The 25,355-nt window shown below is 34.4% G+C and overlaps 1 protein-coding gene across 2 annotated transcripts; it reads right to left on the reverse strand.

The window, feature by feature from the left end:
- Positions 1-22,207: 22,207 nt before the first annotated feature.
- LOC132199780 (zinc finger protein 660-like) lies at positions 22,208-25,047 on the reverse strand. Of its 2 annotated transcripts, none has more exons than XM_059624761.1 (8): positions 24,905-25,047; positions 24,593-24,809; positions 24,349-24,522; positions 23,793-24,292; positions 23,540-23,740; positions 23,127-23,297; positions 22,880-23,069; positions 22,208-22,724 (listed from the first exon to the last, which is right to left on the reverse strand). In XM_059624761.1, the coding sequence occupies exons 2-8, from the start codon at positions 24,788-24,790 to the stop codon at positions 22,329-22,331; spliced, it is 1,830 nt and encodes a 609-aa protein (XP_059480744.1). In that variant the 5' UTR covers positions 24,791-24,809; positions 24,905-25,047; the 3' UTR covers positions 22,208-22,328. The 2 variants fall into 2 exon arrangements, with proteins under 2 accessions (XP_059480744.1, XP_059480745.1); XM_059624762.1 differs by having other exon boundaries at positions 24,593-24,804; positions 24,905-25,023.
- Positions 25,048-25,355: the final 308 nt, after the last annotated feature.

Here is a 25,355-nt window from a genome sequence, read left to right on the forward strand (position 1 = left end):
GTTTAAATTCAGCAATTTTTATCATTAAAAAGTTATACACGACAAATTAATAATAATGAGAAAAACAATTAATAAATATTAGTAAAAAAAAATTAAACAAAAAATTTATTAACTAGATTATTTTAAATAAATCCTTATCAAAATAAAACTATATTTTTAAATAATTATTTTGTAAATTATGCAAAGCTTTTGTGACGTCTGTTTCTTAATAACTTAAATTTAATTGCAAGAGCTACAATTTGCATAATTTTGCTAATATAAAATACAATATATAATATCACTTTTTCTTTTATGGAAGACATTTTTCTCTGTTAAATAATTCATTTCACCAAAAAGAGCCCAACGAGTTCAGGACGTCAGCAGAGTGAAAAGGGACCTATATAATATTTGAAAGCCATCAAAATGAACTGAATTAATGAAAGACAATAAAGTTTGAAAATGTCTGTCGTCGACGACGATTTGAAAATGACCAGCGAATTATTCATTTTTCTCTCGTCGTTATAGAGGCGAAGAATGTCTCAATAATATTTCCCAAAACGGATATCATAGCTTCCTATAGCCCGACCGATTGATTGGTGCCGAATGAATTATGCAAATCTCGGCGACTGAGAGAAGAGAAATGGTAAATGCATGTACACAGGCAGAGAGAGATGATGGGAATCGATATCAATAATTCATCAGTTTTGAGCGGCGGGTCAAACAGCAAAACTGAGCAGGCACATCATGCAAAGCAGTTTGCATAGGGAAAATGTGGCCCAGACGCGAGACCTACTTTTAGCAAGTCGTAATTCACTCAATGGTGGCGAATCACGTGTCCCTCCCAAGTTTTCGGGCGATAAGAAAATAAAGGACGACACATAATATGGTTCAACATAAAAAGAATAATTTGGCAATCTTTCTCTAATCCAAAAGTGTGAGTGTATATTTTTTAGAAGAAGCTTGGCTGTTTTTGACGAAATTTTGGTGATAACGCGCTCTGGAGAAATTATGCAACTCGCTTGGAAGAAAAGCGCCGGTCGCTAGCGCGCTTGTTTGGAGTGCTTTTATTTGTTTTAGATAACGCGCGCGCACATAAGTTTGGATTGCACTTCATTCAGGTGCTCCGAGACAAGAGGAATTATTAAGAGCAAGGTCGTCTCCAAATTAATGCACCTCGTGTAAAAATTAGGCGCGGTTTTATAGCGGACGCGTCTTTCTCTCGTTTGCAATGGAGATGCGCAAAGAAATATATATTATATCTTTAGGACGTATTCAAATTGCAATGTCGGACACGTGCGCCTAAATCACACGAATCACCTCTGCAGCCGGACGTTATTAATTTCTGCTCATTTCTGTGCGCCTCGAAATCACTTCTGCCCTCGAAACTTCGACATAGAAAATGAGCAAATTTGAAATTAAGATTTGGAACATCCATATGTACTGCATAATTACTATTTTATAATAGAACAAAAATACACAAAAGTAAAAAGTTTACAATCTACAAAATTTATAATTTTTCATTCTAAACTTTTTTATTTTTTTAAGATAAATTTAATTATTTATTCTTATTGTTTTAATCAATTTTGTTTTTAATTGATTTTTAATAATTTTTTTTTTAAATTCTTAAATGATTAAATTACTAAATAACAATGTATAATATTTTAAAAATATTTTTTATTATAATGCCTCTGGTGTACAAACTATCTGTAAATCACTGGTAATATCAGATTCGATTGATATGGCTGTACATGTACATAATTAATTATTATTAATAAAGTGGAATAAAATTATTGAATTTCAATCAAGAAACATGGTAAAATTAATAAATTTAAATTATTTGTGATTTACATCTAATATACATCGTGGCCATGCTGTATTAAAATTGCCAAAAGGCCGAATTTTTTCTTTGGCACCAACCCACACCGCATAATTCTGCTGCATACCGCCAAATTATTTATAGCTTGGACCTTTCTCGGAGTTTTTTTTCACTCGGGGCAGAAAGGTTATATAAATGTGGACAGCGGAAAAAATAAATAAATTTGTATTCACGTGGGGGTTGTTGGTGCATTTAAATTTTCATGACGGAGTGCAGCGGTCGGCGCCGCTTTTTGCCTAAACAACTAACTCACGCGGCGGTGTCGGGGTGGCTCGAGCGGTCATAAAATTCTGCGCGAAAACAAGTTATGAAATGTTGATGTAGGACTTTCGTTGGCCGCCGCGGCACATGATATTTGGGATCCCGTATAAATGATGGGCGGCTGAATAAAACATGATGACAGCAAGTAGTGCATGCACTATGCATGGCAACAGGGGCACAAACGCCCGAGAGGAAAACTCAAAAATTTTCAAGACCCGCCGAGCCTCGTCTCCTCTCCTTTTATCCCGGCTTTTTGTGCTGTTGATACAGCAGGGGTGGGTGCGCTCTTGTTTGCGATGGGAAAATGTAGAAATTGCCGCGGGGCAGTGAAAAACATTTCTTTTACCTAAAGTCGGAGAACGCCGAACAAGAGGGAAGCCTGGAGAACATTTCATTTCCATAATAACTCAGATAAAAAATTATGTTAAAGAAGCTAGAAACACTTTACACGGACTCTCCGGTTAAAAGAAGAAAAAAGTTTTTATAATTTTAATTACTTTTTAACTAGAAATATTTCGTTTATTTTAGATTTTCAAAGTTTCCTTTTAAAATTAGTGAAATCTTTGCTATGATATCCTCATATTTCTTGCCAAAAATACAACTGTTTGAGTTATAAAGGTGGCTTAACTTATAAAACTCTAGAAATTGAGAGGAAATACTTCTTTGAAATCCACTAACATAGAAGGATAACCGATTATTCAGAAAGAGACAATCTATGTACCAATTATTTTACTAATCCCCCTTTTTTGATAAAAAAATCTTGAATCGCAAAATTGAAGTTGACGTGATGTAATTTTCGCTGGAGACGGATAATTTTAATTATGTTTACACCCAACGGATGAATAGAGCAATAAACAAAAATTAATATTTTGTTGTGTTCAAGTTGATTACAGCCAGATTAATAAAAAGAACGGTTTTGCAAAAAAAAAAATGTAAATTGTCAAAATTTTATATTTAAATGTGTATAAATTTAATTTATAGTCTTAAATTCATTAGTTTTTTATTATATGATGTTATTTTTTTTTTAATTAAGTATATTTATTTGAAAGAAATTATAAGTTCAGCCAACTCCAAGCGGAGTTATCGGCCGGTGCTTATGTGACTGGAAAGCACGACTGAAAAGCCGAGCAATTGAAATTATTTCCAGCAAAATTTTCAGTTAGATTATTTACAACGGAGTCTTCTACCTTTGATTTTGGCATGACAATGTGGACATTTAATAAAATGTTCTAGTTTTATTAAATTTCCTTAAAAAAATTTGAACTTTTATTTCATATCAGCAATTTTTTTTAACAGAAACGTGTTTATTTTTCCACTTCCCTGAGGAATGTTTCGCCTGTAGCCGCGAGTATAAGTTGGTCGCGTCTCTTCTAGAAAGGGAAAGAGGGAAGCTTGATGGCGCGCGGGTTTTGTAGGGACGACAGGTAAAAAAGAGATACACACAGAGAAAGAGCACAATGGGAAATCTCCCTCCCTCTCCCTGCCACCCTCTACATCCACCTTTTGAGAGATGCTGCTGCAGGGATGGATGTTGTTGCTGCAGCATCTCTCTTTCTCTCTCTCCCACCGGTTATTTATTCAAAAGTGAGCAGTTTCGCTCTCCGTATATCATGAATTGGACTCCACCGCTGTGCCCAATAAGGCCTCGATTGTGTGCACCTCTATCTATCCTCTACTATATAATATAAATAATATGACCATGCCTGCACGTGTGCCGCACGAGAAGGTGAAATGGAATCGCTCTCGACCAACCTTGGGGCTGCTGCAAAAGAAACGTTCAAACGCTCTTTCTCTTATTTGGCTTTTTCATCACAATTCCCTTTCAGTTTCTATATCCATCAGTTTTGGGTCGAAATAAAATTGGCAAAAACATAAATAGAGAAGAGAAAAGTATAAGAAAAAAAAAGAAGAAGACATGATCAAATTAGTGAAATGAGTAATAAAATTATTACAGATCATGCCATGTGCCAATAAATATTTTAAATAATTCAGAACTTGAAATTCTGATTTTTGCAGGGATATAACTTGGAAAATTACTTTAAAGAAATACAATTACATTTATAACATTTTATTGTAACCATGGAAATTAACCCAATTTTTTTTATATCAAATAATTGTTGTTAGTAAAATTTAATTTAAATTATTAAATCTCTTCGAACTAATGGATTTTAAAAAATTAGTTTCTCTCTGAATTGCAATATTACAAAATAATTTAAAATTTTAATTTTAAATTATTTAAATAATATAGAAAATATTATTACTTTTATTTCAAATTGATACAAAATAAATACTCAATAATTTATATTTCCTACAGCTAAAATCAGCTCATTGTATTTTCATGTTGAAAAAAGCTTGAAAACTCACAAAAACTAAAAATACATAACATAAAGGAAGAATGTTGCGGCAGCAGAAAATTTAGTCAGCAGATAATTTTTCCTGGCGCGGACCTCTCTAGAAGCCACACGCTGTTTTTGGCGATTTGTTTACCAAAGGTGTTGGCCTTTCTTCACATATTTTTTTTTTATTTCGTCGCGATTTTTTTTACGAATTTAAAGCAAAAAAAATTAGCAATAATAACAATTTCCACATCATCTTTTGTCAGAAGTCTTTCAGATCAAAATCTTCATTGGTTGCATTTTTGTTAATTGGGTTCTTTCAGCTTTCAATTTAACTAAAATTAATGCTCATTGAAATCAATACAAAAATTAAAAAAAAAAATCATCAAAATTGATATTTCGATCGAACAGGTTGACCGTCAAAAGGATTTTGATGCCATATGGTTGCAGTAAGAAAATTTCTCAATCCGAAACGGTTTTGCCCCAATGCCGACTTTCCTAACAGAATGAATCTCTCGTCGGCTCTTTCTCCTTGATGCATTTTGTTTTTCTTATCGATAGCGCAATGCAAATCTCGAAAACAAAATTCCCAGGTCCGAGACGAGAGGCAATTCACCTTGTCCGCTCACGTTAATTTGTCAATTTCTCGTATATGTCATGAGATATAAACTCAAAAGCCGAGCGAGAGTGGCTGCGTTTCAACACCAGACACAAACATTTTCCGAGACTTGCAGAAAGCACCTGTCTGTCAGTCGCGATTCAATCAAATTCAATCACTGCGCCGCGCCGCGGCTCATTTGTTAGTAGCTCGAAATTGCGTTATAATTTGTGTGCTTTCCGCGATGCTCTGTTTGTTAATGTTTGCTCAGCTCTCGAGCAAAAGAGAGAGAGAGAGAAGTCCACATGCACAATATTATCTGTTGCTCGGCGATGCTGAAAATGGGCCGCGCCAATCGTGCAGTGTTTGTGGCGACCCATTGACTTGCTCAAACTCTGTGTGTGTTTTGAGTTTGCTGCTGCAACACACCGCGACTCACACACGCAAGGCCAAATCAACTAGCACCGCATTAATTGATTCCCGCCGGATTTCAGCGCACAGCAGAGTGACCGCAGGGACACTGTTCTTGTTAATTAAAGCTATAGCCATCGATGTCGATTGACCTTTTCATGTGTTCAAAACCTGTGCATTTAAACGTATTATTTTATACTTATACTATACTTAAAAATTATTATTGTTGTTTAAATTAAAACATAAAAATCATATAAAAATATTTAATGCTGGAATTTTTTTATATTTTATGAAGTTACTTTAAATGATTAATTTACCAGATTTTCTGTCAATGTATGCATTTAATAATTATTATTGTGTTGTTTGAAAATACAGTTCGTTTTTTATGCTACATTTAAACAAAAAACTATTTAATTATTTTACAGATAGTAAATAAATTCATGAACTGTGATCATAAATTAATATAGTACGGGGACACTGATCTGTATAGCATTTTTTCGATGCTCTTTTTTAAATATTTAATTTATGATGTAAAAAAATATATTATTATATTAAAAATAGATAAGTAACTTTTGACTAATCGCCTTTACGTGGAGTTACGTTCCAAGACGCCCATTATATACTTTATTTGTATATAAGTGTTTGATATTTAATGCAATGAAAATTCCATTTTATCCTTCTATCTCAAAAATTTCATCACCAAAAAATTTATTAATTTGAGTTAAAGAAAACATTCCAGATTAACAAGTATTAAAAATTTCATATCTTAAAGTTTCATTCAGACAGAATTAGACATTACATTGAGTGGACCATTGAAGTAAAAAATATGTAAATTCAAACAAATTGACGATTATTTCCAATAAAGTTTCAAACCTAAATAAATAAAAAATTTATAAAAAAATTTATTACACAAAATAAAAAGGGCACAGATTGAAAAGACTTATCAACGGAATTTTTTAATATAGAATTTGTATCAAAAAACGTTTTCCGAAGAATTGTTGTTGTTTTTAATCGAATAATTGAAAATCAATCATTTTGCAAACCTTAAAACCTCATGAAATGCTGAGGCAATTTTTCGTGATCGCAGCGATAACATTGGTTTACAAATTAACAATTAATGCTCGTGTTAGCCAGAGTGCGTGAATTCGATCAGGTTAGGTGAAAGGTCAGTTGCTCTCGTTTAAAAAGCGTGCGCGCAATTATGCATGGCTGCAGAGAGCATAGAGAGATGTGGAGAGAGAGAGAGAAAGAGACTTGACGAAAAGTGATTGTTGTTTCGCGCTCGGCGCAGAATGAAAAGCGTGCGCATATTATATATTTTGAGAGTTACAAAATTGCAGGCTGGAAAAGAAAAGTCAGTGCCCCCTCACCCTGACTGACTGAGAGTGTTGCATGAATCGTCCGTCCCACCTACTAAACCGGCATGAGCAAGCTGGCTCGGCTATTTTAACTATCTGCACTTTCTCCTGGCCGCTGCTGAAAAAGGCCATAAAAAGCTGCAGTTACGTCTGCGGTGCCAACCGATTATATCACATTATATAATACACTTTTACTCTCTATACTATAATAATAATACTACTACTGTTGTGCCGCCACTGCAGCGCAGCAGTCGCGCGCCTCTCTCGTTTTGTAATTCCCGAGTATACGACCAGCAGCACACTTAACCCGTGCGGCTAATTTAGATCTATGTGAGCAGATTATCAGCGTTTGCTGAATATTAAATTATCGTGCTTAAGTGCGAGTGCCAGTCGCGCCGACGTGAATATTTGACTTTCTACAATAATATAATAAACTACATTAAGCAAGAAAAAAAATGCGAAAGGTCCAGGAAATATTTTCAGCAATCAAATAAATAATTGATTAATTAATTAACCAGCGTGAAAGAAGAAACAACAGAGGGTTTAAAACTTAGAACAGTTTTATTTCAGCTCAAAACAAATTTTCAATCTCTGAACAAAGATTTCAATCAATGTTTCACTGGATCAAATATTATTAATTTCTTGGTCTTTTCCGAATGTACCCTTTTTGATATTGCAGAAAGAACCAAACAATTTTTTTTTAAACTATATTAAAAGTAAAAAAAAACTTTTTTTTTTTAAAATATTTACAGGAATTTTCGTTGTGTCCACATGATGACTACTGAGCAAAAGATTTAAAAAAATTGAAGGAGAGAAATCTGTAAACAAAGATATTAAAAGATCAATTTTGATTTTAAATGGTTTCCTTGCTAGTGTGTTATAATAATAAAATAGTTATAACTTTTATCAAATTTAATTTTAATATTTTTCTAATGTGTTTATTTTATCATTATATGTGTAAATTATACAAATAATTATAAATTATTTTTTCTAATTTCTTTAATTATCCTTATATGTGTATAAATGTGTAAATTTTTTCCTTCATCAGTGTGTGTATTATTCAATTTTGAAGTTAATTATAAAATTATAAATATTTAAATTTATTTCAATACAGCTTAAAAATATTCTACAATTGGAAAAATATATATCCTTATTTTGCTTCTTTTTATCAGCTATTTTTCAATTTAATTTAACTGCCTATTTCGACAGCGTGTGTTTGCTGCTGCAGCAAAATCACCACAAATCACTGCTCAATATGTCGCACACGCCTACAGTTTTTTTTTATAGCTGAAACCTTAAAGTTTTAAATTTTTGCTTTTGTTTTTCAGCAACTACCATATCAAAACAATTTAACAAAGCAGCGCCAATCCGAGCTGGCAATTCATAAACAATTATTTTATTGCCGGTTCTATTTATTTTTGCAGTGGTGCCCATGTCATGTGTGTGGATATTATACAGGCGCCCAGCGAACAACATAAATTATTTCCCAACAATAATAGAAAGGTGCTTATGTGTGCTCGGCACTCTCAATAAAAATGTGTACGCAATCCAAGATAAAATACGATCAATTATATTACACACACAGGACCACGAGAGCGCCCTTATGAGAGTGAAAGTGGCTCTCGGTCATGACACACAGGCAGGGCGACTCTATTATTCCTGCCACGGTGCTTTCACCGCCCCCGCATCCACCGTGCAATTATACACACGTTCCGATTTAACACACTCGTAAATTGCATTAGAATAACAAACAATGCAGCCCATCTGATGCTGTGTGTATCGCGCAATAATGCATTCACGGGCCCGGCCCTTACGCCGGCGAGCTTTAAGTGTTTCCTGTTTAGAATAAAACACAGCATGGACAGTTTGATCGGCAATCAATTTCGTAGAGAGCATTTCCTTTTTGAATAACAGTGACCTCAATCTAAATAGAAAAATATATTTAGCTTCATAAAAAATTTAAAATTATTTTCTGGCAAACTTAAAGTTTTTATTTTATTTAAAGATTTTGCATATTATCTTAAAAAACTAATTTCTTTTATAATAATTGATAATGATTGAAACATTAAATTTTTCCTCTATTTCTGCAATTTTTATTAAATTTAAATAAACTTATACACTATTTAACATTTTAAAATATCGATAATATGCAATATTGTACAGATGATAATCATCAGAATAAATATTCATTAAATTATCTGTGCTTATCAGGTCTGTTATTGTTCCATAATAATAAATAAATTTAATTAATAAATGAAATTTAATTATTTTACACCATTTTAGTGTGATTTACAATATACAAGATTATACCAAAATGAACCTGCTTTGAAGTATGATTTATTTATTAATAAAAAGCCAAAGGCGTGCAAAGACTTTTATGTAGCTAACAATAAGAATAGATCATATTAAGAAAATTTACGAAATACAAACTAATTGAAAAAGAGAGATCTTTTTTATCAAAGATTTAAATACTTCAGTTGACCGTTTTGTGGTCAAATATCAAATTCTATTGCTTTTATAATTAAATTTGTCAATTCGCTCCATCAATTCAATAGCACGAGACGAAATGAGATTTTTTTTGTGAAATTTTTTGGCCCAAATGCAGAAAGCCGCTTACAATTTTATAACCCCGTGACCCAAAATTTCCTTCTGAAACTCTTGTTAAGCCCTCTCTGTACTCATTCGAGAAGAAAAGCGGCTGTGAAAAATTTATAACCATAAAAATGGAAAGTTTCCTGAAGCAAGATTTGAAAACACGCTGATCCTCTTCCTTATAAAAGAGAAACCATCCCCCGCGCGCTGATTTTTCAGCCTCTGCGCATTCAGGCGGCATTTCTTTGAAAGCCGAAATCTCGGCCAACATTTTTACCTGGGCGCGAGAAAGAGGGGCGCTTTTGTCAACAGCAAGTTTTTCAAAAGCTCACATTCTGCAAGGGGATGAAAATGTTTGGGGATGAGAGCGAGTTTTTTCCTCTTTCGTTTTGTATTTTACGCTTTTATTCCGAAGGTGAAACTTTCTATACATATTTGCACCTGACAAAAGGTGGTTTTCTTTTCCAAAGTCCACGCGTTGAAATCTCAGGGCCACTCTTCCTTTCCTTTGCGGCTCTCAATGTCTTAGGCGCGATATAATATATTCGATTGTACACCAAAGTGAGACTTATGGCCATGTGTTCCGAGAAAGAAAACCTGAAATGGGAGCCGAAAATTCACCTTGACTAGAATGTATGGGCGGACGTGCGCGAAATTTCGGTCCGATTGTGTCTGATGTGAAAGGCATTTGTGGAAACCTATACCTATTATTAAGTTTCAGTCAGTCGAGCTAAAAAGAATAACCTGGCCTGCACCACTTTAAATATTGAACAACTTTCAAAATTATCTCAGTTTAATAATGATTGAGTTATGATATATTCATAATTATACTAAAGGAAATTAAAAAATATTAAATCTCTTTTATAACAGAATTAAAAAGCGTTTTAAAATTCAGAACAGATGTTATTTAAAATTACGAAGTATAATAAATAAAAAATAAAAAATCTCTACTCATAGAAAACTGCAAAATTTAATTAAATACAAATTGCAAAATAATTTGTGCATGTAAATTTTACAAAGCAAATTATTTATATTAAAAGTTGTATTGCAGATATTTTTTAGGTGATTTGATTTTTCTTTCATTCACATCAAGATCACTCCTATGCCCCTATGTGTGTTTTGAAGGATTAATATAATAGCAAACTCCTGCTACTTTCATTTTACTATTTTTTTTCTGTGCCCTTGTTCTCCAGCACTAATTTTGCAAACCCGCCGTGCAAATTGAATGCATAATTACAATTCTCTCGTGCTGCCATAATTAAGAGAGCAGAAATTATTTAAGGCTGTGATGTATTAAGCTCTCACAATGGGAAAGGTTCCACGTATTTATCAAGCTATATTGAGAGCGTGCATAAAAGGTCAGCTCTTAATATTTCAATATTTATACAAATGCGCGCGAGTAAGGTCGAAAAGTGAGAGGAAAGCCGGAGAATGAGTTCATTCAGACCAAACCATTATAATAACCATATGACTGATCTAATCCCAAACCAATACATTACATTATTAATAAGTCAGAGATGTATTTTCAAGGTGACAAAAGACTGAAATTTATTGAAAACAGCAGCAATTATTATTGTTAGCTATAAAAGCTTCTAAAAAATTAAGATTTATTTTTAAAGCATTCAGTTTTTTAACTTTAAATTTAATTTAATATTGTATTCTCAAATTTTTAAAAAAATGTTCGAAATAATTATTTTTTCCAAGAAAATGAGTAATTTTGTAATATTTTTTCTTTTTAAATAACAAATATTTATTTTATTTATTCGTTTGTTTAATTGATGCTATCAAAATTATTTTTGTATAAAAAAATTTCTTTGCTCCTTTTGGAAAACAATATAAATTGTCCAGACAAAATGTATGGAAATATTGGAAATGTATTAACAGAATCAAACTGCAGGGAGATTAAAAAATAATCTATTTATTTCTCCACATTTAAATTTTTACAACAAAACTCTTAAAATGTGTAAGTGACATGAAGATTCCAATTTTAAATTTCTTGACAGTTTTTCGTCAAGACTAAATTTTAATTTCTGGACTCAATAATTAATTAATTTTACGCCATTTTAAACAAAAATGCTTTTTTTAATGAGAGGTAATATGGCAGAATATATTATACAATGATTTTATGATAACAATAAATGCTCAATGCAAAATTATTGGAGCAAAAATAAAAGGCTTTGCATATGATCTGGATTTATGAAACGTTCAACACATTTCACATTTCTCCACACCGCCGACATAATGCAGTTCACAGCATAAAACACTACTTTCCTTGGTACCGCAGAGAGAACATGCAGAGTACTTTTATAAATGAATGTTCAGCACGTTCACGTTAAAATATATTATGCACAACTGGCGCGCGCTCTCGCAGGTTAAAGTTTACGTAATGGATATCGCGCTGCATTAAAATGCTGCGGTAAGTCGAGTGCAAGAAATTGTCGGTTGAAGTCACGTGTGTGCTTATCTCATCCACGAACTGTCTCTTCTTGTTTAATTACTAAACAATTATCAGCGAGCATGGCAGCTAATCTGGAAAATTCGAGCAACTTTTACTTTCGTGCGTTATCTTAATTTGCCAAAGAAAATTTATATTGGTATGCAGAACAAACAGAAACAAGCCGCGAATTTTATCTTTTATATAACGCGTGCAGATTCCTGCGCCACTTTCATATTCGGACTTTGGACGGAGCACGAAATGAAAAAGTCACGTTTACAGATTACACTCTTGGTATTATTCTGCGTTACAATTGGAGTGTGACCGCAATATACTTTATCGCACTCGTGTACGCTTATTAGTGTTATAGGAAAACTTATTTTAAAAATTTTCCTTTCCTTAACAGAAAAAAACACGTTTGGAGTCAAAGAGAGGTCAAATAACTTTCGGGAGCAACGACTTTAAAAAGAGTTCAATAAAAAAAGGTTTAAGAAAGAAATAAAATGCGTAAAAAGGGTCTTACAATAACTTGCCAATCGCCTAAAGTCAATTCTTTCAAAAAGGTCTCCTCAAAAGAAAAGAAAAGAAAGAGGAGGAAATGTGACGAAAATAAATAGAACCCCCTTATTCCTAAGGGTCAATTATACACGGATCGGGTAAGCTGCAGAAAATAAAAACATTCTAGAATTCGTAAGTTAAATAAAATAAATAATTTTGCAGTGAAGAGAGCCATTTACGAATCAAATTAGACTTAGATAATAATTATAAATTGATTACTATTTTATGAATTTATGCTTAATTCCCATAAAATGATATAATATAATATAATTCCACCAACATGATACATAATTATATACTTCAATTAAATTTTCTCATTACGACCACAATGCACTGATATACGCTCTGTAGCTCCAACTCTTAATTAAGATCTCTTAACTTCTCCTTCATAAAATTTATTTAAAAATTTAAATTGTGCTGTTACAACATTGTTATAATTCTGTAATAAAATTAGCTGTGAACAAAATAAAATTAAAAAATTAATGCAAACAAAAACTTTAAATAATTTTTTTTTATAATTTTTAAAAAGTTTGTTTAGTGAATTATGTCAAAAATATTTAAGGTATTAAGAAAATTTGTTAAAATAAGTAAAAAAAAATTAATATAGTATACATAATTTATGTTATGGCTATGTAGAAAAACATTTCCTTGGTGGACGTCAAGCTGTTATATTATCTCGCTTCGCCGCCGCCTGCACGTTCCTGTGCATGTGTAGTACATATTACTAGTGGGTTGCATAATTTTAAAAGGGAGAAAAGTCATATGTGAAAGTTTGCGCAGAGCGAAAAGACATCCATGCATACACAAGACGGCCGCACAACTAACCCCGGCAGCTTAATTGTACACGTGAATTAAGTACCAGCAGCAATTTGCGGAGAGGAGCTGCTTTTGTATGGAGGAAACACGGTCTGCTGCTCTCGTAAATGCGCCAGAGCTCATTTGGCCAAATAAAAAAAAATCAGCATAATGTTGTTATATATGCATGCTGTGACCGGTCGTGGTAGATTATACATATAAAATTAACTGTTGAAACGAAAATAAAATAAAAACGCCCGCTTTTTACGCAACATCGCAGATAAGCGGGTCTGATTATACAATAAATAAAAATGTGCCATTTCCCATTCGTTTTTTTTTTACTCTCTCGTTCCTATGGCCTTTGGCAAAAATAAGATAATATTTTTCCCATTGAAAATAAATTACGTGCCTTGAGTATATGTCGTGTATTTTCTCGCGATCTGCTCTTACGCTCATTTTCCTCTCTCTTTTCTCCACTTGCTTATACCAACACCAAGGTCAAATCAATTTTCAGCCCTCTCTTCTCGACAAACTCGTTTTGCCACATCATGCCTTTTGCTGCCTTTTTCTTCGTTATCTCGCCGCGCGCTTATGTATAGTATGTGCTGTCATTGTTTCGCTTCACTTTTTAAACGTGCGCCTTTGATATTAGCCACTTAAAACCTGTCCTTTTTGTACTTTTACTTTCAGATTCCAAGGCGAATTTATGGCAAACGAAGAAATATTATTGATTTATTTTATCAGTCATTTCAAACTGCAGCTTTTCGAATTCCTTCTGGTCATCCGGTGGAGAAGAAGAAGAAAAACAACCTACAGAGATCGTTTTCCTTGAAATCGAAAGTGAAATTCATCATCTCCCCTGTCAGTTCGCTCGCTGCTCATTCCATCTCTCTCTCTCTCTCTCCCTTGACCTTCGCCAGCCCCAATAAAAAATCTCTTCTCTCTCGTTTGCCAGATTTTCCTTTACCTGAGACACGCTGCTTTTACAAAACCCTCCTCGGCAGGTATTCAAGAGGAGAATAAAAGCAGCGGCGAGTGAGAGGAGAGAGAGAGAAAAATACGCCGTCCGTTTTAGTTTATTTTTTTTATCTGCCGAGGAAAATCAAGCGGCAACAGATTGAACGATTTCATCCTTCGTCCGCTGCACAAATGCTATTTGGGCTGCCACCCCCTCGAAAATGCAATCTTATAATAGCGCCAGGTATAGCCTTGAAAACAACCCCTTCTCCCCTTTTGCTCCAAATGCAGCGGCGGCGGCGGCGACTTTCCCTTGATTTTTATCTTCAACCCTGAACGCAGATGCTGCTATTCGGATCCACCGCCAGCATGATCCTGCTCGGCTCAAATGAATGCGCCGTGATTATACACAAAAGATGAGGATCGGTGAAAAATGAAAGTGATCAATTTCAGGCGGGCGCCGGACGGAAAAGGGTGGTTCGCCCTTGACGGCTGCAATTTCCAAATGAGGGAGATGAAAACGTGATTTATTTCTTAATTTGAAAATAACGATGTGAGGAGATTATGGAGGAAGTTTTTTTTACTAATCATTTTCAGAATTTCATAAAACAATTATTGTGATAAATTTTTTAACTTTTACAAAATTAATTGCTTCTTTCATTTAGATTAATTAGTCCTATTATCCACAATTTAAGATTCAATTTCAATCTCATTTTCTTGAGCGACGTCAAAATTTGAACTTTAAAACTCTTGTATCAGCTTGTTCCTTGTTATTAAATTTATATGTAATTATAAAAAGGACTAACTGAAAGTAATTTATAGCTTTAAAAGCTTGTTTCCTGTTGTGAAATTTATTTTAAATATATTATATGAAATGAAAATTTTATCTTATTGCCCAGCAGCAGCAGGAGTATAACTTAAATTTCACCAATTAATTTCAATATAATTGCAATGACATTAAATTGCAATTCATTATTTCAATAAAATTATATTTTCTGAGGAGATTGCGAAGGTACCGTAAGAGGATGGGAATTTTTGTTAAAAGAAGATAAATTGATGTTTCATAGACGCCAACCAAAATTTAAACTTTTTTCAATTAAGTTAGTAATATTCATTTTTATATATGTCTTACAAAATTTTCAAAATTAAATAAACATAATATATAACAATAAATATTTCAATCAAATTAGATGATTTAAAAAAAATATAATTTAATTATAAAATGAACAATTTTCATAAAATAAGTTTTATCATTGTCAATGTTTATTTTAATGTAAACTAACATTTTCAATCGCAAAATGTGACTTTTATAAAATATAATATTTCACCTGCTAGAGATAAGAAATGTGAATGCAAAATCATCATTTGTGGTTAAATTTTTACTTTGGGAATTTTCCAATAATTATTTTCAACGTTTGCTGCACCCAAGGGATTACACAGCAATTTCTCAAAGAAATTCCTGTAATTCATTTCCTGCGTGCACTTTATTTATTATAATCGCATTTCCTGCCAAGTGGACATTATTTAGAAAGTCGCCCATTTCCGTCGCCAAGAGGCCAGAAGGGAATCCAAACGACACGAAAATAATGGAATGGCCGGTTGGTGGTGGTGTTTGCTGACGAAAGCGCGAAGCAGCGAGAGATTTCCGCCACCGCGATTTGCTAGCGAGGGTACCATACATAATCGTCAGGCTGCACACTAGGCAGACTCTCTTCAAGGTCTCCTTCGTCACACGCGGCAGGTGAGAGGGGGACGAATAAAGCAAGCGAGCAGCAGTGAAAGTGTTTTGCTGCCACAGGTATGAAAAAAAAATAACGCGCGCAGGTATAGGAGATATTATGGCAGGGCTGGCGGCGTCGAAGGTAATGGTGGTGTTGCATACCTGCACTTTATACTTCCTCAGGGGGGAGCATCATCATCACACGCCTCACGGCGCACACAGAAGGTCACCCCCGCATCCTCGCTCTGCACCAGCCAAAGAAAGAAAGAAAGAAAGAGAATGAAAGACAGCCTGAATATATTTAATCATTTCACCTTGATTCGTCCGCGGCGTGCAGCATTTGACGATCGAGTCCCGATTTGAGCGGCTAATTGCAAAGGATTGACATTGAGAATTCTCTCTCGAGCGCACTCGTCCTTTTATTGCTAAGCAGCCGCTGCTCACTCAAGTACAGCCTTAGCTGGAGGTTTATTTTGTATTTTAAGTACTTATTCGTTTGCTTTTTATTTATATACAATCATTTCTTTTCAATAAATTAGAAGTTTTGAATTGGTTAGGTAGGGACAAGGAAAATATTGATCAATTATATTTTAGTTCTCCACAATTAAGGAAAAATGAAGGTCTTCAAATTTTGTCAGACATGGTGAAAAAGACCCTACAATCACATTTTTAATTATTCTGCTCGACACAATTCATTCTAAAAATTGATTTTTTAAATCGTTTCTTTCTTATTCAAGCTAAATAATGGCAGCGGAAAAATCACTTTTTGGGTGCCTAGAACTTTTTTACCTTTCCTGGATTTACCCGCAGGAGTCCAATTTTACTGTTTGAAAATATATGGTGAAAATTACATCATGTAAATTTCCAACATATTTTTATTTCATGAAAACGTTGATTTTTTTCAAAATGGGTCGTAAATTTCAGCAAATGAAAATTATTTATAATTTTATAACCCAACACTATAGAATTTGACAATCTGACTCAAATATTTATTGCTGCAATGTAAATCATATGCACCCTGGTGTCCCCAAAATCTTACTCACTTATTTTTTATAACATTAATAATTATGTTGATGACAACGCATGATGATTCCAAAATAGGATTGCATATCTTGTAAAAATAATATTTAGTACAATTTTCAATTTTCATCGCATGGAGTGTTTGTTTTAATTTTTCACATTTAAATAATTATATTTGAAAAAAAATTTAATTATTTTTTCTTTAATCCTTTTAACCTTGAGTACTTTTAATATTTTTAAAAAACGATTTCCTTTTTTCGCTTAACTTTTTAAACGAAATTTTGTTTAGGAACTTTTTATTATTCACTTTTTTGCTTAAAAATCAGGAGCGATTAGGTCCAGAGGCACTGCAAAGGTGCATTTTTTTTCCGGAAAGGCGACGTACAAGGAAAGTTGAGAACCGCCGCAGTTGTTTTGCGTCTCGCTTCTTTTTGCCTGTCCCTTTTGGTGACGTTGACAACATCATGAGTTGCTGCAAGGGGATTTCAAGAGAAGAACAACTCAACATGAAGGACAGTACATGGAGGAGGAGGAAGAAGAAGAAGAAGCGAAGACACAAAGCTCGGCCGGCGCGCATCGTCACACAGGGAAAGAGAAGAGAGAGAAGAGAGCTCGCGCGGTGAAGATGAAGAAGGTGGATGGAGGGAAAAATCTCTTTTGTTACTAACTCTGGTACCTCTTTTCTCTCTTGTATATGCGCGCTCTCTTCTCTCTCTCTCCCTGCTTTTGTCTGTGAGAACATTTTTTATCCCTCTCACATAATCAATCTCTCTTTACCTCGCGTAACAAAAAATAAAACTTTTTATTTCCCGAGATGGCTCGCCCGCCCGACGTTTTCCTTTACCTCTCCGTGTAAAACTGAAAGAGAGTCGCCAATCTCTCCTCCACCCACCGGAGAGAAAGGGATGCAACCCCATCCAGCAGCAGGAAGAGATCGGAACAAAAACTTCCTGAGAAGCACTTTTAGCAAACGAGCGACTTTTTTCTCTTCTTTTCCGCCACCCACTCTGCTCCTTTCTTTCGTTTTTTCCCAACTCCCCTCACTCGCACCAACTTTATATTTTTCGCCTCTTTCACCACTTACACGCCATGCAGAAAAAGGTAATTTCCAAGCAGATTATTTGTAACATGGGCGATGCCAAAAAAGAGAAGAAGAGTCGCTCCATCGGTCCGACCAACCGTCCGTCGCCGCAATCCTCCTGAGCCTTTTGTTACAAAGGAGCCCTCCTATTTACCTGCTCTCAACAATTGATGCTGAAAATTCTTTCCTGTGCGCACGTTGACCACTATTTTCTTGAGTACAATAAAAGTGAAAAAAGTCCTCTGTCGCTGCTAAAGAATGTCGACAGGTAAAGATCGGCACAAGAAAAATAATACTGCGCGCTGTTACCTCCTATTTTTCCTCATAAATTTTGTTCTTATATATATATTTTTTTTACCAGAAAAATGAGAGATGTGATATTCTTTTCGAAATTCTGAACATAAGCAATTCATAACTGAATTTACGGCATACAAAAAATAATAATTAATATTTGAGTCTGTGCTTTTCAATAAATTCAAGTAATTGCAATAAAATCATATGAATATTGATAAAAATTGTAATTTCTATTAATAAGTGTGAATTATAAAAATTGCATGTAGAGTATTACACACCGAGTTGACGTCTCGAAGATTAATTATTTTTTTTTTAATTTATCAAGACCAATCAAGACCAAAACTAAACGATCATTCAATATTTAAAATAACGACTAATTGAAAATTTGTGTTACTTAAATTATTTGTATATAATTATAAATGGTTTTAAGTTTTAAAATAATATAATCGCAGTATAATAATAAAATAATTTATATATATTTCAACTAATTTTTAGTTTGAAAAGTTGTATTACAAGAACTTAAATTAACATGAAAATAACATTTAATATGTATAAACTGCCTTTTTGATCTCTTTCTTTTGCCAAAGTGATAAGCGATAGGCGACTTAACTTTTTATATATGTCAAAATAAAGGCTACCGCGGGGACGCATCGAAATGGTGCATGTTATATTGAACATGCTGCAAGTGTTGGCACACCAACGGCAGCAGGCGTGACATTTGAACCACCGATTTGTCAATATCTATTCACTTAACATAATAATGCGACTTGACTGATTTATTGGTAATCTTGAAGAATTCGCTGCCAAAAAGGCAATCTCCGCGCGACCTTCCGAACGCGAAACAAGCAGCCAAGAATTTTTCCAACACCAACATCTCTCTCTCTCTCCAATTTTATAAAAGCCTTTCTAAAAGATCCTTTACGTATTTAATTTGAAGGTTGAATTTTGTTGCTTTATGGCCCTTATTTCTGGCATATAATTAACATCAAATTAAAATCTAATAAAAACATAGCACCGCCGTGTCTGTGCCTGGCACCTAATTAACATCGGAGAGCAGAGATCACGTCCAATTTTGTTTGCGGCTGCGAGGTTTGCGGTGGCTGCTGCTTGGGATTAACTATATAAAGGTATTTTCTGTTTTATTGGCCTTTATCGCATTATTAAGCTGTTTAACGTGTGCATTAAAATTTTGATTGAGGGCTATTTTATTGCCGTCGTTGGAGAGCTAATAATTCTACTATTTGAGCAGAGACCTTGCCAAGGACGATAATTCGCTGTAAAAGGTCAAAATTAATATTTTGGCAAAATTCATCTCAATATATGAAATCAATGTTTAATTTAAATTGTTTCAATTAAGTAAATTTAATCATCTGTCCTGACTGCTGAGTTCATTTGAACAAATAAAAGACGAAATTTAAATTATGTTTTTTCAATTACGGTTTTGTTTTCGGATCAACTGAAAATTGTCACAATGACGCGCATTTAATGAAAAATTGTTCCAGTAATCATTCGCCCAAAAGAACTAATGAGAAAACATTATAATTTTCAGCTCACTCATATAGTTTACGATTATCAATTAATGCATTACGTACTGCACAAGAAAGCGCCAGGAATGAAAGCTTAAATTTTTAAATTAATTAAAATGAATTTGTTAATTAGATTATCCTTAATCGGACTAAAATATTTAATTAAAAACGTCGGTATCCGTTGTGGATTTTCTATTTTAACCTCCCCAATAAAAGCAAAAATCAAAGTAAATCTAAAAAATCCAACACATATTATTTAGTTGCAAATTGTTATTTATTTAATATTATTCAATTTTTATTTTCTAACGTCTAAATGAAATGAGATAACATCTTGACATGTATTGATTTATTATTACTTATTGCTCTCCTCAACTTAGGCATTATTAGCATATTATTTTTGCTTATTATAACAATTATTTTCCCATAATTCTCAACAACTTCCTCCTTCCCCCTTATTTTTTTAACTTTGTCAGTGTTTCCTGAAAAAGATGAGGAAGACCAAGGAAGTGTTATATATCTTTAAAGAGGAAAAACGGTTTCAGGAAAATAAGAAACAAACAGAGGAGTCCCAACTAATATTTTTTTACATGTGGCGGGTTGAAGGTAGGTAGTTTGCTGCCGTGCATTTCCGAGAGGAGTATGGAACAAAAAAGCACACTTTTGTTTATTTTACTTTTCTCCCGTGGATTTATGGCCGAATGAAGTGAAGTGGCTTCCTAGAAATGCACAATGTGCGCGCCGCCACTGCGCCCTGAATATGAATGAATGAATAATATACACGTTGTTTACCTGTGTGTGGTTTTGTCTCTCTCTCTCTTTTTCTCGAGAAATTGTCATGCACGCGTCGGCTAAATTATTCAAAAGTGTAACGAATTTTCCAGGAGCAAAGGTGCATGTGGCGGAGTTGGCGTATTTAATATAAAAAATTGCCACGCATTTCAGAGAGGCAAAGGAAAGAGACGTGCCTCTCTTTGAGTTGGTCCGCGTCTTTTTGAAAATAGCTTGCTTCTGTGTGTTTAGACTGAAGGCGGACCGACGCACACACAGAGAGAAGAGCACGGCCGAGCGAGTAAAGGAAAAATATATAACTTTCGGAGCAGAAAACTTGAATTTTCCGCAGTTTGGTTACTTTATTCTTCCGCCAGCACTTTTTTTGTGTGTGTAGCAAATTCAAAAGCTCATCCAACCTTTATACAACACACACACCTGAGAGAACAAAAAATAAGAAAGGGAAAATCTGTTAGGCAAAAAGGAAAGGAAAATGAAAAGCGAGAACAAAACGGGAGCCTTCAGCGCCAACGCCGGCTCCTTTTTTCACAAATACAGCCGCGCGCACACACTCTCAGAAAACTTCCCTTTCTTTCTTTCAAAGAGTGTAAGCGAGTCCCTCTCTCGATGTTAATATTTTAAAAGAGAGGAAAGAGTGGAACGAGTGTGTGTTACGGTTAATGTTACATAATTTTAATTCGAAAGTGAAGGTTATCTAACGAGAAATGCGCGCGCGACTAGAGTTTAATAAATATATATCCCTTCCCCAACGGTATGGAGGTTAGTAGCCGCAGTGCACCTCTGCGCTAGTTGTTGCTCTCCAAGCGTCCTAATTTTCTCCATCTATAGCCAAGTTAGTTCATAACTTTCGCTTTCATTTTGACAATCAAGCAGGCCAATGTTGCCAAATGCCCCTTTCACTTTCAGTTGGTCGGACACTGGAGGTGTTGATGATGACAGCGCAGGCGCCACGACTCCTACCTGAGCACAACCAGCGCATACCTCAGGGTAGACCCTGAGAAAGCTACCTACTTGCGACCTCTACCGCCGCACTTTGGAGAACACCTGGTGCTCACTAAGCTACTTAATATAAATCTAAAATTTCATTATTCTGTTTCCAAACTTAAGAACAATCAAATTAAAAATATTTTTGGAAGTTTTCTTGTAAAGAATAAAAACTTTTAAAAAGAATTAAAATTCAATTAAAAAAATTGCCATTCACTAAATATTACAATTTCTATTCATTTTACAGAGAAAATGTCACTTCAGTTCCCAAACTATGCAACCTGCCAGTTCATAATGTCCCACAGGTTGCATACTTTAATTTTGCAGGGTTAAAATTTTTTCTTATCAATTTCTTTATCTTTCAAACTTAAGCGGTCGGTCTAATTTCAAACATCCAAAACTACAAGATTTCGTAATTTTCGTTGATTTTTCAAATTTAGTTTACAAATTTTTGGCATTAATGGCATTTTCTTTAATTCCCTTTATTAATTTTTTTTTTTGACCACTCAACAAACATTCCAATATTTATAATTCCTAAAAATTCCCCTCCACCCTGCCTCTATCAGTGCATCATTAAAAAACAAAAAGGTTAAATTAAAATTTTGGGAAAAATTTTCATTTCAAACATAATCTTCATTTTTCTTTTCTTGTTTAATTAATAAGACCTTAACATCTTACACTTCATTAATTTTCTACTAATGGAAGACCTCACTTGAAATAATATAATAATAAATAATGCCAGTACAATAAAACCATTAATTACCACGCGCCTGTGGAATGACTTGGTAGACCTTGAGTGAGAAGGTGTTGCGCATGCATGACTGGCTGCAGGTTGGGTGTTTGCAGAGGGAGCATCATTCCGCCCATCATCATTGCAGGCTGGTTCAAAACAGCGGCCATCGACTGCAGGTTTTGCGTTTCAAGGTTGTTGGCCTCGGTGGAAGACATTCTTTGCTGGCCGTTCAGGTTGCCGGAAATTTCTTCGTTAACACAAAACAGGCTGGTCGAAGCGGAATTGTCTTCGATGACACTTTGGCTGATCACTTTTGAGTGGATTCGTCTTTTGTGGGTCGCCCTGTTTCCAGCGTTGGTGAAAGTTTTCGGACAGAACGGACACTTGTAGGGGCGTTCGCCAGTGTGCTGATACAGATGGAGCTAAAATCAAAATGAAAAATTAATATAAATTGGATTTATTTATTATTTGATCCAAGCAAAATTTCATAAATGTAAAAAAAAATTAATTATCAATTTTTTAGCTTTTTTTAATTGAAGATAATTTATTTTCATTCAATTTTAGAATTATAAACAACCTTTAATTGTTTGCTGCGTTTGAAAGTTTTCTGGCACAGATTGCACTTGTGGGGCCTGTCATCGCTGTGTACCAAAAGATGAGACCGCAAAGATCCTCGGGTTTGGTATTGCTTCCCACACACCTGACACTCATGAACTACAGCTTTGTGGTACTCCATGTGTCTGACAAGTCTCATCCTGGTTTTAAAGCTGCAACCAGTAAAAAAATTAATTGTTTTTAATCAAATGAACTAAAAATATTTTTACCGTTTGCCACAAACTTCACATTGGACGTTGCAGGACTCTTTGTGCGTTTCAAGGTGGCCTTTCAAATTCCCAACAGTGGACATTGTTTTGCCGCAAATGTGACAGACAAAGTGTCTTTGGTCGCCATGGACAGTCTTCTTGTGGGTGTAAAGACAATTAGGGTGGCTGAAACTATTTTCCATCCAATTAATTTACAAATTTTTCTATCTTAGAAACATTATATTAAAAATTTAATGAAAATTAGATAACATCAAATTTAAAATATATTTGTTAATAATCATAGCATCAAATCTTCTTTTTCCACACCTCTTAATACAGTGGGAAAAAATTCAATTGTAATAATTGCAATTAACGTTTAGTTTTATTTAAAAAATATTGTCTTTAAAGTTTTAATTCGCAATAAATTTTCTTACGTGTTATTGCAAATATCACATGAGACTCGAGCTCTGGGAGGCAAGTGCTTCATTGTTTTGTGGTTGGTCAGGCCCGACTTGGTGATGTACGATCTTTGGCATTCATCACACTTGAAAGGCTTGTCACTTTCAGGGCCGTGAGTGTACATGTGAGACCGAAGCATGAATTTAAAGTGAAAACCTCTCTCACACGTTTCACACCTGAGGAAATTTAAAATAAGAAATCGATTGAATTTCATAAATTATTTTTTACTTATAACGATGAACTCCTAGGTGCTGATTTCTGTGCCTGATCAAGTGGCTGCGCCTATTAAAGGACTTGCCACAATGGCAAAATATTGTAGGACGGCAGTCATGCGTTTTCTTGCAGTGCGAAGATAATGAGGCGAATGTGGTGCATTTGTATTCGCACTCGGAACAAGTGAGTTTGTAAAATTCGGAGAGTTCCTTCTCCTGCTCTTTAATATCGGACCGAATTCTTGTTGAAGGGGAATCAGTCACATCGGAGTCCTCTTCCTCCTCTTCACTTGTGGTGCTGACCTGGTCATCCTGCTCCAAATCCTCCTCCGGCTCTGAATCTTTGGCCTCTTCTTTTATTTTTATCAGACCATCCGGCTCGTCGAAGTCGTCTGATGACAAATCAATGGGAAGGTCACTCAGAAGTCCAAGAGAAGAGACGATGTCATCCGGAATGTGCTTTTCCACTGAACTTGAGTGGTTTGCTTCGAGATAATTGTCTAACGGAGAGGCGTGCTGGATGAATATTATTTTAATTATTATTCTCTTACATTTCAGTTAAAAAAGAATACCTCATCCTGGTAATGAGCTTCAATTTTTGGTTCGGTTAAATTTTCCATGCAAAACTTTTGCTCCTCCAATTTATCCTGAACTGTCTTGACATTCTGGGCGAAGAGATGAAATTTCACTAGGTGATCACAGCACTTTTTGCAAATTGATTTTGACAGCAGGTCACTTTCCGACACCTGCAAAAATTCCATATTAAAGTAATTAAATTAATAAAGTTCAGGTCACTTTTTATATAAAATAACCTACCACAATCTTAAGGTAATTTTTTATTAGGGCTGGTAAGTTTTTCTTGATTCCCTTCTCACTGAAAATCTCTGTGGCCCCATTGCTTCCTTCGTGGGAACACAACCTGCAAGACTCGAAAGCCTCAAGTCCTTGTATATCTAAAAAGGACTTGGCTCCCGAAGGTCCGGCCCGTGATTCAGACTGTTGCTTTCGCCTCATGGTGAATTACAATCCTCTGCTATGAAATCAAAACACAACAAATATCAATAACAAATAATAAAAAAACTCAAATTTCGAGAATAAAAGCCCAAAATTTAAAAGAATTAAACCTACGGGATCGTGTGCGAGGCAACTCTTGACGTATGCGTAGATTCCAGAAGTAAAATTAATTAGTTTTTGGCTATAATTTGCGAAAAATAAGCGGCGGCAACTGCGTTTTGTGTCCCATCTCATTGTCAAATGAACGGCGATGTTACACAGCTGCTCGGAATAGCCAATCAGAAGCGAGGAATCGGTCCTGGACTAACTGGTGATGGGAGATGGGATAATAATTGGGATATTATTGCTCCTGTTTCAAATTGACTTTCTTGATATTAAATTTTTAGTTAAGCCTTTATTAAAACAGAAAGATAAGAGAAATATAAAGAAGAAGAAGAAGAAACGGGAATTTCACAAAATTTCACCAAAGAAATGTTTTCTTTCATAAATTAAATTTGTCTCGCAAAGACTCGAAACATTAAGTAAAATTTTGAAACAAATTAATTAATAAGATTGGACAGCCGAC

This window comes from Neocloeon triangulifer, unplaced genomic scaffold (assembly GCF_031216515.1).
Source record: "Neocloeon triangulifer isolate White Clay Creek 2 clone unplaced genomic scaffold, ASM3121651v1 ptg000014l, whole genome shotgun sequence".
Taxonomy (NCBI): domain Eukaryota; kingdom Metazoa; phylum Arthropoda; class Insecta; order Ephemeroptera; family Baetidae; genus Neocloeon; species Neocloeon triangulifer.

Excerpts from the sequence above, each read along its gene's own strand:
- LOC132199780 (XM_059624761.1), bottom strand. The coding sequence starts at position 24,790 with ATGAGGCGAAAGCAACAGTCTGAATCACGGGCCGGACCTTCGGGAGCC. Across the intron at positions 23,298-23,539 it reads TGTGATATTTGCAATAACAC|TTTCAGCCACCCTAATTGTC; the intron begins GTAAGAAAATTT and ends GATGGAAAATAG. Across the intron at positions 22,725-22,879 it reads AACGCAGCAAACAATTAAAG|CTCCATCTGTATCAGCACAC; the intron begins GTTGTTTATAAT and ends TTTTGATTTTAG.